The sequence below is a fragment of the Thalassophryne amazonica genome, chromosome 14, assembly GCF_902500255.1.
Source record: "Thalassophryne amazonica chromosome 14, fThaAma1.1, whole genome shotgun sequence".
NCBI lineage: Eukaryota > Metazoa > Chordata > Actinopteri > Batrachoidiformes > Batrachoididae > Thalassophryne > Thalassophryne amazonica.
Genome location: NC_047116.1, coordinates 70,844,301 through 70,860,323, shown reverse-complemented (window position 1 = coordinate 70,860,323; position 16,023 = coordinate 70,844,301). Strand labels below are relative to the sequence as shown.

General features: G+C 47.2%; 1 protein-coding gene across 1 annotated transcript; it reads left to right on the top strand.

Moving 5' to 3' along the window:
- Positions 1 to 14,106: 14,106 nt before the first annotated feature.
- LOC117524296 (protein NLRC3-like) lies at positions 14,107 to 15,744 on the top strand (the record flags this gene model as incomplete). The annotated part of the gene is given in 3 exon segments (XM_034186063.1): positions 14,107 to 14,302; positions 14,449 to 14,578; positions 14,580 to 15,744. Coding segments are annotated over 3 exon segments (1,419 nt in total), but the record flags the coding sequence as incomplete, so codon positions are not given.
- Positions 15,745 to 16,023: the final 279 nt, after the last annotated feature.

The window sequence follows — 16,023 nt, the reverse complement described above, 5'->3', positions numbered from 1 at the left end:
CGGATGCCCCCTGGACGCCTCGCTGGAGAGGTGTTCCGGGCACGTCCCATTGGGAGGAGGCCCCGGGGAAGACCCAGGACATGCTGGAGGGACTACATCTCTCGGCTGGCTTGGGAATGCCTTGGGGTTCCCCCGGAGGAGCTGGGGGAGGTATGTGTGGATCGGGAGGTCTGGGCGGCTTTGCTTGAGCTGCTGCCCCCGCGGCCCGACTCCGGATAAAGCGGAAGAAAATGGATGGATGGATAAGCTAAGCTAGTGGCGCTTGTGAGAGTGTGGGGAAAGGTCAATTAGTGTTAGCCTTCACAGCTCACCAGAGTAGCCGTGTTCTCTCACATGCACAATCACCTCGACACGTTTGAGCTCCGGGTCATAAACAAACCGCAACACATTTCTACTTTCTGCCGCATCATCACTTTCTTTGCATTTTCACTTTGTTTGCATGTAATTTGCCGCAAATCTCCAAAAAAGTGCCGTGTTTCTGGCCCCAGAAATAGAGTCACATGCATCATATTTTACCCCTTTAGAGCCGTCCTCAAACACTGCGCTGCCCAGTTATGAACAACCTGCTTGGATCACTGTCTGCCTTTCACTGGAAGTGTGTGTGTGTGTGTATATACACACACAACTGCAAAGACGGAAGGCCAAGTGTGTAAATTCTGCATTTGAGAGAGAGAGAGAGAGAGAGAATGGGTGATCATTCATTTTCTCTTCTATTTATATTCTCAAACATAAAAAGAAAAAACTGAATAATTAGTTTTTTCTTGCTCTTGCATTTGCACACACACAGAACTGATGACAGTAGAAAGAATTAAACATTCAAAAAAAGTGTAGTTGTACTTGACTGTTAGTTTTCTACATACCATTTAACAAATTAATTTATTCCTTTCTTAATTTGACTTTTGTTTTTCTCCAAAAAGTGCCAGTAAAAATGTAGTTAAAGTACCAGATCACTCACACTGGTCTAAAGCCAAAATACAATTTAATTTGATTAATTTTGGCCACTGAGAATGAAAATGATATTTGAATATTACTGATTGGGTGTACTCTTTAAGATATGTTACTACATGTTAATATTTAAACCTTTTTGCTGATTTTTAAAGTGTTACAAAAAGAGAAGAGGTGAAAATTATATAAACAGAACATAATAATCAGTGGTGGGCACAGCTAACCAAAAGTTAGCTTTGATAACTTTTCAGTTAGCAGATTAACTGTTATCTTTTGTAAAACTAAACCAATAAACCCCTAAAAAATTTAGCCGAAGTTACAGATAAAAGCTAAACCGATAACTTTCATTATTGGTTTCAGTACACTAGAAGCTACTGACAACAAGCCAGTGCTTCTGTGTCAGATTAACTTTCTCTCAGCAAAAGATACTTAATAACTGAGGCGTAGAAGGAAAAATAAAGACATCTACTGGCCAGTAGATGGCAGTAGAGACCCTGAAACATTTTAATAAACCTGCGATTCTGGCATGTTTACATAAAACAAACACAACAACAATGTCTATAAACCCAGAGAATGCATTCATGAGAATTTTAGGCACAATATACAAAGAGTTTAATACTGTTGTCCGTGTGCAGCGGTTAAAGTGCAGCCTCATCAAAGTGTAGCAATGCATTTCCCCTGTCGTAAAACGTTACCCATAATGCGCTGCCGCATGTGTGGTCCAAACACTAAAACCTTCAGAATTAGTGCATTACTTTAAAACTAAAACATATAGCTGACATTTTCACTTGATGAATGTCAGATGTGACATTAATTTAAATAACTTGTCTGGAATTAGGTTGGTTAAAATTTTAACCATAAGTTAAAACTGTATGCCTGTTGACTTATGTGATATGCCGGAGTCATTATGTTGTTAAGAGAAATGATTTTTTTCTTTTGCTCTTTCTCCGTCTCCTGTAACCAGTCCTCCTCTGCCTACAGAGGAGGCAGAGGAGGACTGGTTAAATCATTCTGTCTGTCTGCTAAGAAACATTTAAGAGGTAGATGTGAAATTCTTTGACATCAGACTTCACAAATGTTTGTAACTGTTATGTTGTGAAAAGTGTAGGAACACGGACCCACAACAGGGGGCGCAAATGAACGGACAATGGAATAAGCCAAATATAACAATTTAATGTTGTGAATGTGCACAACAGAGCAACAGACAACACAATTGAGATCAACAGTCAAATTAGTTACGGTGATGTGTGAGCAGGCTCGAGGATAGAAGACGCTCGAGGATAGAAGACGCCCGTCCAGAAAAGAGCCAGATCCCACACGCCTTCCACTCCACCGGACCTGAAGCAATCCTGGAGCCACCAAGCGCTGGGTCCCCAGGTGGCCACTGCCTCCGGCTGTCAGATCGGGTACTGCTGGCAGGAAGAACAGACAGGTGATGGTGTGTGCGTGAACACCCTGCAAACAGTTCAACATAAAAGGTGGAAAGCACCTCCAACTCTCAATCACAATTCTCACGGAGCTCGTACAGATCCTGAAGTCACACTAAACAGAGTCTGCAAACTCAGAATTAATGTCAGTCAAACACAGCAGTAAAGACGTTACCACTGTATGGCACCAAAAAGGCTGAGACGTTTACTTGTTCGGTAGACGATTTCTCGGCAGTGAGGTGAAGATGCTGCCCGGCTCTTATGGTGGTGTGGATGATGATGATGAGTGACAGCTGGCATTGTTGATGAGTGACAGCTACCACTCCCGGTTGCTCCGGCGCCCTCACGTGCCTGAAGCCCGCACTTCAGGCAGGGCGCCCTCTGGTGGTGGGCCAGCAGTACCTCCTCTTCAGCGGCCCACACAACAGGACCCCCCCCTAAACGGGCACCTCCTGGCGCCTGACCAGGCTTGTCCGGGTGACGGTTGTAGAAGTTGGCCAGGAGGGCCGGGTCCAGGATGAAGCTCCTCTTCACCCAGGAGCGCTCTTCGGGTCCATAACCCTCCCAGTCCACTAGATACTGGTACCCCCGGCCCTTACGACAGACGTCCAGGAGCCGGCGAACGGTCCACGCAGGCTCCCCGTCGATGATCCGGGCAGGAGGCGGTGCCAGTCCGGGGGCACAGAGGGATGAGGTGTGGTGAGGCTTGATCCGGGAGACATGAAAGACAGGATGTATCCGCAGTGAAGCTGGCAGCCTCAGATTCACCGCGGCAGGACTGAGGACCTTGATGATGGGGAAGGGACCGATGTACCGATCCTTCAGTTTTTGTGAGTCCACTTGTAACGGAATGTCCTTAGTCGACAGCCAAACCTCCTGCCCGGGCTGGTATGCAGGGGCCGGGGATCGCCGGCGGTCTGCATGGGCCTTGGCCCTCGTCCGGGCTTTGAGCAGGGCAGAGCGGGCAGAACGCCACACCCGACGGCACCGCCTCAGATGGGCCTGGACCGAGGGCATCCCGACCTCTCCCTCCACAAGTGGAAACAATGGGGGCTGGTACCCCAAACACACCTCAAACGGGGAGAGGCCGGTGGCAGACGAAACTTGACTGTTGTGTGCGTACTCGATCCAGGCCAGATGGTTGCTCCAGGCCATCGGGTGCACCGAGGTCACACAGCGAAGGGCCTGTTCCAATTCTTGGTTGGCCCGCTCTACCTGTCCATTGGTCTGGGGATGGTACCCGGACGAGAGGCTCACGGTGGCCCCCAGTTCCCTACAGAAACTCCTTCAGACTTGCGAGGAGAACTGGGGACCACGGTCAGAGACGACATCGGATGGAATCCCATGCAGACGTACGACGTGGTGGACCAGGAGGTCTGCAGTCTCCTGGGCCATCGGGAGCTTTGGGAGGGCCATGAAGTGGGCCGCCTTGGAGAACCGGTCCACTATCATGAGGATGGTGGTCATGCCCTGGGACGGCGGGAGGCCCGTGACGAAGTCCAGGCCGATGTGGGACCAGGGGCGGTGGGGCACAGGTAACGGTTGGAGGAGACCCTGTGCCCGTTGGTGGTCTGCCTTTCCCCTGGCGCAGGTGGTGCAGGCCTGGACATACTCCCGGACGTCGGCTTCCATAGACGCCCACCAGAAGTGCTGCCTGACCACTGCCACGGTTCTTCGCACCCCTGGGTGACAGGAGAGCTTGGACCCGTGACAGAAGTCCAGGACAGCAGCTCTGGCTTCCGGTGGGACGTAGAGTCTGTTCCTTGGGCCGGTCCCCGGGTCCGGGTTCCGTGCCAGGGCCTCCTGGACGGTCTTCTCCACGTCCCAGGTGAGGGCTGCCACGTTAGTAGACTCGGGGATGATAGGTTCCGGTGGATCTGACAGCTCGACCTTGACCTCCACTTCATGGACCCGGGACAGGGCGTCAGATCGCTGGTTCTTGGTCCCGGGGCAGTAGGTAATCCGGAAGTCAAATTGCCCGAAGAACAGTGACCAGCAGGCTTGCCTGGGGTTCAGACGCTTCGCGGTCCGGATGTACTCCAGGTTCCGATGGTCCGTGAAAACCGTAAATGGTACCGCGGCTCCCTCCAACAGGTGTCTCCACTCCTCAAGAGCCTCTTTCACTGCAAGAAGTTCCAGATTGCCGACATCATAGTTCCGCTCCGCCAGGGTCAACCTACGGGAAAAATAGGCACATGGATGGAGAACCTTGTCAGACTCTCTGCTCTGGGACAGCACGGCTCCTATCCCTGAGTCAGAGGCATCCACTTCAACAACAAACTGGCGATTGGGATCGGGCTGCACCAGAACGGGTGCAGACGAGAACCGACGTTTCAACTCCCTAAACACGGCTTTGCACCGATCCGACCAGGTGAAGGGGACTTTAGTGGAGGTCAGGGCCGTCAGGGGGCTAACTACCTGGCTATAGCCCTTAATAAACATCCGGTAGAAATTTGCGAAGCCGAGGAACTGTTGCAGCTTCCTACAGCTTGTCGGTTGGGGCCAATACCTCACCGCCGCAACCTTGGCCGGATCGGGTGCGACGGAGTTGGAGAAGATAATGAATCCCAGGAAGGACAAAGAAGTGCGGTGGAACTCGCACTTCTCGCCCTTCACAAACAGCCGGTTCTCCAACAACCGCTGCAGGACCTGACGTACATGCTGGACATGGGTCTCAGGATCCAGGCAGAAGATGAGGATGTCGTCCAGGTATACGAAGACAAACCGGTGCAGGAAGTCCCGCAAGACATCATTAACCAATGCCTGGAACGTCGCGGGCGCATTGGTGAGGCCGAATGGCATGACCAGGTACTCAAAGTGACCTAACGGGGTGTTAAATGCCGTCTTCCACTCGTCTCCCTTCCAGATCCGAACCAGGTGGTATGCATTTCTAAGATCCAATTTGTTGAAAATTTGGGCTCCATGCAGGGGCGTGAACACAGAATCTAACAGAGGCAGCGGGTATCGATTACGAACCGTGACTTCGTTCAGCCCTCTGTAGTCTATGCATGGACGGAGTCCGCTGTCCTTTTTGCCCACAAAAAAGAAACCTGCACCCATCGGGGAGGTGGAGTTCCGGATCAACCCGGCAGCTAAGGAGTCCCGGATGTAGGTCTCCATTGATTCGCGCTCAGGACGAGAGAGGTTGTACAGCCTGCTGGACGGGTACTCAGCGCCTGGGATCAAATCAATGGCACAATTGTACGGACGGTGCGGGGGAAGAGCGAGCGCCAGATCTTTGCTGAAGACGTCAGCAAGATCATGGTACTCCTCAGGCACCGCTGACAGATTGGGGGGGACTTTAACCTCCTTATTAGCTGTCACACCGGGTGGAACCTAGGATCCTAAACATTCCCGGTGACAGGTGTCGCTCCACTGCGTCACTACCCCAGATGGCCAATCGATCCGGGGATTGTGCTTTAATATCCATGGAAACCCCAAAATCACTCAGGAGGTAGAAGGTGTTATATAAAACACAATCTCCTCCCTGTGATTTCCAGACACCACCAATGTCACTGGTTGTGTCTGGTGTGTGACTAATGGGAGAAGGGTGCCATCTAGTGCCCGTACCTTCAATGGGGAAGGTAGTGCCACTAGAGGGAGCCCTACCTCCCTGGCCCATCTGCTGTCCAGCAGAGTCCCTTCAGACCCCGTGTCCACCAGTGCTGGGGCGTGAAGGGTAAGATCCCCACAAAGGATCGTCACTGGGATGCATGCTGATCTACGGGCTTTTCCCGCGTGGATGTTATGGCCCACCCTTAACCCAGTCTCTAAGGGCGCGCGCTGAAGTTTAACCGTTTGGGGCAGTTTCTTTGTATGTGCTCATCAGAGCCACAGAAAAAACACTCCCCGCGAACCAGCCTCCGTTGTCTGTCATGTGATTTTACTTTGGCCCTGCTCGTGTCCATAGCTTCGTCAGCAGGGGGAGCTGTGGCTCCACGGAGCTCTCCGACTGTGGAGCGTGGGGACGGCGGCACCCTTTCGGACCCGGAAGGAAGAGGGATGGCTCGTGCCCGGCCACGCCCTTCGCCCCGCTCCCGACTTTGTTCTTCTAACCGGTTGTCCAACCGTATAACCAGGCCGACAAGCCCGTCAAAATCCCATGGCTCATCCTTGGCCAGCAGGTGCTCCTTCAGGACTGGAGACAGTCCATTTACAAAGGCGGCGCGGAGTGCAACGTTATTCCAGCCGGACATCTCAGCCGCGATGTGGAAGTCGACTGCGTACTCGGCTGCACTCTGACGTCCCTGTCTCATAGACAGCAGCACAGTCAAAGCGGTCTCGCCTCTATTGGGATGATCAAACACTTGTTTAAACTCCCTCACAAACCCAGTATATGTCGTTAGGAGCCGTGAGTTTTGCTCCCAGAGCGCCGTAGCCCAGGCGCGTGCCTCTCCTCGAAGCAAATTGATGACATAAGCCACCCGGCTAGCATCTGATGCGTACATGACAGGACGTTGTGCAAAGACGAGCGAACACTGCATTAAGAAGTCCGCGCACATCTTGACACAACCTCCGTACAGTTCCGGTGGGCTTATGTATGCTTCAGGGGATAAGGGGGGAGGGGGTGGGGGGGGTGTTCGTTGAATCACCACTGGAATGTCTGTATTTTGTGCTCGGTCGGCTGGAGGAGGTGCTGCAGCAGTGCCTGGAGTGTGCGCTTCCACCTGGGCGGTGAGAGCCTCCATCCTCCAATTGAGTATGACGTTCTGCTCGGTTACTAAATCCAACGGAGCAGTGAAGGCGGTTAAGATTTGCTGCAGCTCTCCTAACACGCCTCCTGCCGACGCCTGTGCACCCTGTGTTTCCATTGGCGGTTCACTCGATGGTTGACGCCCCTCGGGATCCATGACGCGGCCGAGAAATCCTGTTGTGAAAAGTGTAGGAACACGGACCCACAACAGGGGGCGCAAATGAACGGACAATGGAATAAGCCAAATATAACAATTTAATGTTGTGAATGTGCACAACAGAGCAACAGACAACACAATTGAGATCAACAATCAAATTAGTCACAGTGATGTGTGAGCAGGCTTGAGGATAGAAGACGCCCGTCCAGAAAAGAGCCGGATCCCACACGCCTTCCACTCCACCGGACCTGAAGCAATCCTGGAGCCACCAAGCGCTGGGTCCCCAGGTGGCCACTGCCTCCGGCTGTCAGATCGGGTACTGCTGGCAGGAAGAACAGACAGGTGATGGTGGGTGTGTGAACACCCAGCAAACAGTTCAACATAAAGGTGGAAAGCACCTCCACCTCTCAATCACAATTCTCACAGAGCTCGTACAGATCCTGAAGTCACACTAAACAGAGTCTGCAAACTCAGAATTAATGTCAGTCAAACACAGCAGTAAAGACGTTACCACTGTATGGCACCAAAAAGGCTGAGACATTTACTTGTTCGGTAGACGATTTCTCGGCAGTGAGGTGAAGATGCTGCCCGGCTCTTATGGTGGTGTGGATGATGATGATGAGTGACAGCTGGCGTTGTTGATGAGTGACAGCTACCACTCCCGGGTGCTCCGGCGCTCTCATGTGCCTGAAGCCCGCACTTCAGGCAGGGCACCCTCTGGTGGTGGGCCAGCAGTACCTCCTCTTCAGCGGCCCACACAACATGTTAAGCTTTATTTGCTATGCCTGTAAAAATATGTTAACAGTCTAAAAGTTATTGGACCATAAATGCCAGATGTGACACTAGTTTAAATAATTTCTCTGGAATTAGGTTGGTTGAAATTTTAACCATACGTTAAAACTGTGTGCCTGTTGATGACTTATGTGATATGCCAGAGTCATTATGTTGTTAAGAGAAATGATTTTTGTCTCCTGTAACAAGTCCTCCTCTGCCTGCAGAGGAGAGAGCTGTCTGTCTGTCTAAGAAACATTTAAGATGTAGATGCAAAATTCTTTGACATCAGACTTCACAAATGTTTTTAACTGTTACGCTTTATTTGCTATGCTTGTAAAAATATGTTAACAGTCTAAAAGTTATTGGACCTAAATTTATTGGAAGCTAATTGGTCTGTTGATGGTTTTCAAAGTTATCTGAAAAGCTAATTGGATAATGAAAACATTAGCTTTGATAATTAGCAGTTAGCAGTTTAGCAGAACTGTGCCCACCACTGATAATGCAGATGTAAATTCAAAAAAATTAAATATCTTTGAAAAGTAGTCAATCAGCACTTCCTATTGTCAATTTGAGTTCAGCATGCCAAAATATAAAAAAAAATTGTACACCATAAGCCGTAACTAACCGTAAGTAGCCGTACTGCTATGAGTAATAGTTTTGTTAACATTTTAACAATACCCATCCCGAGTACAGACATGCAAAACACAGTTGATTAATCTGTATTTTCAAGACAAAAGCCTAGAGGAAAAGCTCTTTATTTTGTTGTATTGATGGAGGACCACTCACTATTTTTGGCATGGCCTGCCAAGCCTGTGGAAGAGAAACACTACCTAGAAATTTGAGTCATTTTTTTCCATTTCATTTTTAATTTATTTATATAGCGCCAAATCACAACAAGGTTGCCTCAAGGCGCTTCACACAAATAAGGTCGAACCTTATCAACCCTCAGAGCAACAGTGGTAAGAAAAAAACTCCCTCTGAGGAAGAAACCTCAAGGAGACCAGACTCAAAGGGGTGACCCTCTGCTTGGGCAGAGCCTGCTAGCCCCAAGCTTCACTAAAAGACCCAGAATTTCCATAAAACTGAGGCCACGACCCGCTCCGTTTGCTAATAAAATTAATTAAGAGAGTAAAAAGCATAGTAACATACTATGCCAGTATGCTAGCCATACGAAAGGGAAAATAAGTGTGTTAAGTCTGGACTTGAAAGTCTCTACAGAATCTGACTGTTTTATTGACACAAAGAGATCAGTCCACAGAACAGGGGCACGATAAGAGAAAGCTCTGTGACCCACAGACTTCACGCTAGGGACACTAAGTAGTACTGCACCTTGAGAACGCAAAGCCCGGGCCAGTACGTAGGGTTTAATTAGGTCAGCAAGGTAGGGAGGTGCCAGTCCGTGAAGAATTTTATAGGCTAGTAGAAGAACCTTAAAATCTGATCTCACTGGGACAGGAAGCCAGTGAAGATGTTATGTGTCGGACGCAGCTCGGAGAACCGACCAGCGTTTGAAGGACCCAGTATGAAATAAGCAGAGCACGGTACAAAGGCTAACTGAATTTAATACATAACAGTGATACAAAATAACAAAGTGCGGTCTGGCGTGGTGCGCTCCCAGCAGCGCTAACGGTCCGGAGCCAGAAGCTGTTTGGACCCAAGGACCCCGCCGACACCCCCCAGGTGGCCGCAACAAACCGAGTCTGTGAAAGAAGGAACCATTATGTGAGTCCACACTCTACACACAGAGAGAACACTTAAAGGTGTACAAACAGCAAACACTTCCTGGCTTGATTACTAATCAACTTCCCAACCTGCAGGCATGGAACATCCAGTTCACAAAACTCCACTGCAGTGGAAGCCGATACATGACTAACATACAGCTCAATATAAAAAGGTGTGAGGGACACCACATTTACTGACTGTATAAATGTTAGTCACAAAATCTAACGTACCTCAGGAAGTGTGCTGACGAGCGTGAGACCTCACCCCCTCCTCTTTCACAGACCGTGCATCAAACCTGGACGTTCTCTGCATCCACTGATGATGAGATGGCTCCCGAGACGACGATCTCACCCGTCTGGTCACAAGGTCGAGTCTCTGGCAAATACACACTGTGCACTCCAGTCTTAAATGCCACCATGTTCCAATCCATGCAGATGCACCACAGCTGTGAGTCCTGATGAGCCGCAGGTGATCAGCCTCAGGTGATCAGGGTGAGGTCCTGATAAACTCAGCAACACAGCCACTCAGTTCCAAATGCAAGCCACCTGGAAGGAAAAACAAAAGACAGAAACAAAAAGGCAGCCAGGCCCCCCAGCCATACAACAGAAGACATGCCAAAATGGGTGTAATGTGGTCAAACTTTCTGCTTCATGTCAAAACTCTGGCAGCAGCATTTTGAACCAATTGGACAGTCCTAATGCTGTACTGTGGTAAAGCAGAAAATAGACTATTGCAGTAGTCCAGTCTAGAAGAGACAAATGCATGAATCAGGGTCTCATCATCAGCCATTGACAGGATGGGACAAATCATCGCTATATTTCCCAGATGAAAGAAGGCAGTCCTCGAAATATCTCTAATGTGGATGCCAAAGGACAATGTAGGATCAAAAATTACCCCAAGGTTCCTCACTTTGTCAGTGTGATGTATGACACAAGAGCCTAGGCCAAGCGTTAACTGGTCAAATTGATGCCGATGTCTCACTGGACCAAGAACCATCATTTCAGTCTTATCAGAGTTTAAAAGTAGGAAGTTGCTAGACATCCAGCTTCTCACTGATGCAAGGCAATCTTCTAAGGATTTTATGTGGATGAGATTACCAGCAGTTATCGGCATGTATAACTGAGCATCATCAGCATAGCAGTGAAAGGTAACCCCAAAACGCCGCAATATGCACCCAAGTGGTGCTATATAAAGGGAGAAAAGCAGGGGGACTAAGACGGACCCCTATGGAATCCCAGATTTCATGTCACTAAGGTTAGTGGTAGTGTTATTGTACAAAACACAGTGAGAATGACTGCTCAGGTATGATGTCAACCAACTAAGGGCATTCCCATTAATCCCAAAATGATTCTCCAGCCTATCGAGTGGAATATGATGATCCACAGTATCAAACGCAGCACTGAGATCTAACAGCACCAGAACTGTAGTGGTGTCTGAATCCATTGCAAGCAGAAGATCATTCACCACTTTAGTGAGAGCTGTCTCTGTGGAATGATATTTTCTAAAAGCAGACTGCAGTGGCTCAAAAAGTTTATTCTCAGTAAGGCAGTTCACAAGCTGCTGTGAAACCACTTTTTCCAGAATTTTAGAGCAAAATGATAGATTTGATATTGGCCTATAGTTTTTCAATACACTAGGGTCAAGATTAGGTTTCTTAAGTATCGGTTTAATCACTGTAGATTTGAAATATTTAGGAACAGATCCAGAAGTTAATGAGAGATTAATAATTTCCAGCACAGTCGGCCCAAGAGTTGGGCCACAGGTCCTTAAAGAGTTTTGTTGGTATAGAATCAAATAAGCAGGTCGTGCTTTTTGTAGATGTTACGAGTTTTGTCAGCATGCCTAGTGAGATACTATCAAATTCTGTAAATCTTGGTAATGTCATGGTTTTGGCCTGAACAGGGCATGGAGCCCTTTACCCCATCCTTTCTGTTGTTCTTTTCAGCTTTATTATTTATTTTCATCATGCTTTATTTTGCCATGTTTTTCTTGTCACTTTGTTCTTTTGTTATGATTCGCTAGTTATTTTATTTCCATCATATGGTTATTCTCTGTTCTGATTTATCACTTTGTTTTCTTTGTTACTTTTAATACTTTGGTCATGGTTTAGTTCTTGTTTTATTCAGTCAGTCTGTGTTGCTTTTGTTTATCTTTTGGTCTTTGTTGTTCCATTGTTCATATGATCTTTTGTGTTTTACTACCAAGTTTTGTTCTTCACCTAGTCTGTCTTATTTTCAGGTCTGTTTAGTCATTTTGTTTTCTTAGTCAGTTCCAGTTCAATTGATCTTAGTGATTATTTTCTTTTCATTTCTCATGTAGTTTGTTCTAGTTCTTATGTTCATGTCTGATTTTAGTTCCTTTTCACAGCTCTGTTCATAGCTCTTTGTTTCACCCCATGTCCTGCACCTGTCTTCATGTTTTCGTCCCTCACTTATATCTGATTATGTTCTCTCTGCCCCTGCTCCGTGTCCCTGTCTCTCTATTTAACTCTGTCTGCTTTGTGTTTTTCACTCACGCTCTGTGCACCTGTCCACATATCTTTGTCTTTTCTTCACTCCACCTTGTGTTGTCCTCCCTCACTGTCTTACACAATGTAGTATCTTTGTTCACTAGCCACGCCCCCTTCTTGATTGTTCCTCACATGCACCTTGTTAACACCACCTGTTCCTCGTTAGTCCACCTTCATTTAAACCCTCACAGTCTCACAGTCCCTCGCCAGATTGTTGTTGCTTCCAGCACACTCTCCAGCCTTCCTGTTCTCTGTCCTGATTAGTCTTGCCATGTACCAGTTCTTTGCTCTGAGTTTCTTGACCGCACCTTTTTGCCTCAGTCTATATGCCAGTGTTTGTTCGTGCCTCAGACCCCTGCCTGGAGATGACTGCGTTTTTGCCTCACCCTGCTTGTGCCTCTGTTCCATTTTCTGACAACCCGTGTACTGAACCTCTGCCTGAAATAAACACGACAACTTATACATCAAAGCCTGATTTAGGAGTTTGTATTGTGGGTCCACCCGCTCCTGGTGTCGGGCAGCCGCCCGTCATGACAGATAATACCTCAGTAATGGCACCCACCTCAATAGCAAGGTGTAGTGGCTGGGTTAAGGCATGCTGGGATATGCTCAACCTAATGTCTTCTATTTTCTTCTCGAAGAAATCCAGGAAATCTTGTGCTGTAAAAGGAGAGTGAACTACAGGTGGTTTTCCATGTATAAGTGCTGTCACCATGTCGAACAAAAACTTTGAGTTATGCTTGTTTATGTATGATCAAATCAGAGTAATAGGTCCACTTGTAGTCACCAATGCATGCTTATAGTCAAAGATAGCATCACGCCACACAAGGTGGAATACTTCTAATTTTGAATTATGCCATTTCCGTTGTAGACCTCTAGCCTTATGCTTGAGGTCACGCACGTTATCACTGAACCAAGGTGACTGTGTTTTGGGGGGCCGTGGTTTTAACAAAGGTGGCACAATCATGTCAAGTGTAGTTTTGAGCACTGAGTTTAAACTATCCACAAGACTGTCTACTGATTGGGCATTTGCCAAATGTGAAGCTACAACCCCAATTCCAATGAAGTTGGGATGTTGTGTAAAATGTAAATAAAACAGAATACAGTGGTCCCTCGCTTATCGCTGGAGTTACATTCTAAAAATAACCAGCAATAGACGAAATCCGCAAAGTAGTCAGCGTTATTTTTTACAATTATTATAGCTGTTTTAAGGCTGTAAAGCCCCTCACTATACACTTTATACACTGTTCTCAAACAGACATTAACATTTTCTCATTTTTCTCTCCTGTGTAAACACTCTCAAAGTTCAAACCTTAGTAGAAAAATAAGTGCAGTATTATAGAATGAAACCAAAGATCAAAACCTGTTTTCAGGCCCAAACATTTGTTTGAGAAATAAAAATAGAACATTTTCCTATAAATAATCATGATGGCTTTTAAAACTAACGAATTTAATTTTAATGATCAACCTGCGAGGTTGGACACATAAGAAATTATTAATAGTGACTGACCAGTATTTCACTGACCGCGCCTCTTCCTCGTGGTGCTGCTCCGCTGTAGCGTATTTTCCACTAAGTGACACCTCAGTGCAGGTGTCTTTTTCCTACCTAAACACTACACAACCTACAGCCCAGGCAACACACTAGTCAAAAGTAAAACTAAAAAAAAAAAATAATTTGCAAAATGTAAATGCAAATAAATTTTCATCTTGATCTTTCAGAAAAATAATACAAAGGATTTAACTTTTTAGTCTGTTTTTAACTGAAGTGGATTTTATGAACAAAATCCAGAGAATCTCACACAGTGAAAAATAAAATGTAGAGACATTGTGATGAGTGACAGAGTGATGAGTTTCTGCGTCAGTGTTGATGTTCTGTTTCAGAATTTCGAGGAGAACATGTTGACATTTGTTAAAGATGAGCTGAAGATGATCCAGAAGGTTCTACTGACAAATGATGCAGAATACTTGGAAAGTCAGAGTGAGGGTGAGGAGCAGCAGACTGGTTTTCCTGGACCTCACAGTGACCTTTATGAGGGCAATGAATTATGATGAGCTGGCTGACTGTCTGCAGAGCAGTAAGAGGACGTCTGTCCACATTTAACAGATGCTAAATGACACGTGATGTTTGTCCATTTGAAATATGTTCATGTGTGAATTCTATCAGTAAAACAGAAAGTGATGTCATCATTCAAGAACTGATCTGTGCTGTTTGTTCTTTCAGGAACTCGTGCTGAAGTTTGTCGTCGTAAATTCAAATCTAATGTGAAGCAGAAGTGTGAGCGTGTGTTTGAGGGGCTCTCTAAAGCAGGAAAGACGACTCTTCTGAAGGAGATCTACACAGAGCTCTACATCAGAGGGTGGGGCTTCAGAGGTCAACCAGGAACATGAGGTCAGACAGATTGAAGCAGCATACAGGAAAACACACACACCACAAAGAACCATCACATGTGAAGACATCTTTAAAGCCTCAGCTGACACACAGCCACCAATCAGAACAGTGCTGACAAAGGGCGTGGCCGGCATAGGGAAAACAGTCTTAACACAGAAGTGGACTCTGGACTGGGCTGAAGGACGAATCAACCAGTACTTCCATTTCATATTTCCATTCACTTTCAGAGAGCTAAATGTGCTGAAAGTGAAGAAGTTCAGCTTGGTGGAACTTGTTCATCACTTCTTTCCCGAAACCAAAGAAGCAGGAATCTGCAGCTTCCGGCGCATCCAGGTCTTGATCATCTTGGATGGTCTGGATGAGTGTCGCCTCCCTCTGGACTTCCACAGCAATAACATTGTGACTGATGTCACAGAGTCGAGATCAGTGGATGTGTTGCTGACAAACCTCATCAGGAGGAACCTGTTTCCCTCTGCTCACCTCTGGATCACCACACGACCTGCAGCAGCCAATCAGATCCCTCCTGAGTGTGTGGCCATGGTGACAGAGGTCGGAGGCTTCACTGACCCTCAGAAGGAGGAGTACTTCAGGAAGAAATTCAGAGATGAGGAGCAGTCCAGAAGAATCATCTTCCACATGAAGACATCACGAAGCCTCCACATCATGTGTCACATCCCAGTGTTCTGCTGGATCACCGCTACAGTTCTGGAGGACGTGTTGGACACCAGAGATGCACCAGAGCTGCCAGAGACCCTGACTGAGATGTACATCTACTTCCTGGTGGTTCAGTCCAAAGTAAAGGTGGTCAAGTATGATGGAGGAACTGAGACAGATCCACTGTGGAACAGAAAGAACAGGAAGATGATTGTCTCTCTGGGAAAACTGGCTTTTGAGCAGCTGCAGAAAGGGAACCTGATCTTCTATGAAGAGGACCTGACAGAGTGTGGCATCGATATCAGAGCAGCCTCAGTGTACTCGGGAGTCTTCACACAGATCTTTAAAGAGGAGAGAGGACTCTATCAGGACAAGGTCTTCTGCTTCATCCATCTGAGTGTTCAGGAGTTTCTGGCTGCTCTTTATGTTCATCTGACCTTCATCCAGTCTGGAGTCAATCTGCTGTCCAAAGAATCAATCAATCAATCAATCAGTTTTTTTATATAGCGCCAAATCACAACAAACAGGTGCCCCAAGGCGCTTTATATTGTAAGGCAAGGCCATACAATAATTATGTAAAACCCCAACAGTCAAAACGACCCCCTGTGAGCAAGCACTTGGCGACAGTGGGAAGGAAAAACTCCCTTTTAACAGGAAGAAACCTCCAGCAGAACCAGGCTCAGGGAGGGGCAGTCTTCTGCTGGGACTGGTTGGGGCTGAGGGAGAGAACCAGGAAAAAGACATGCTGTGGAG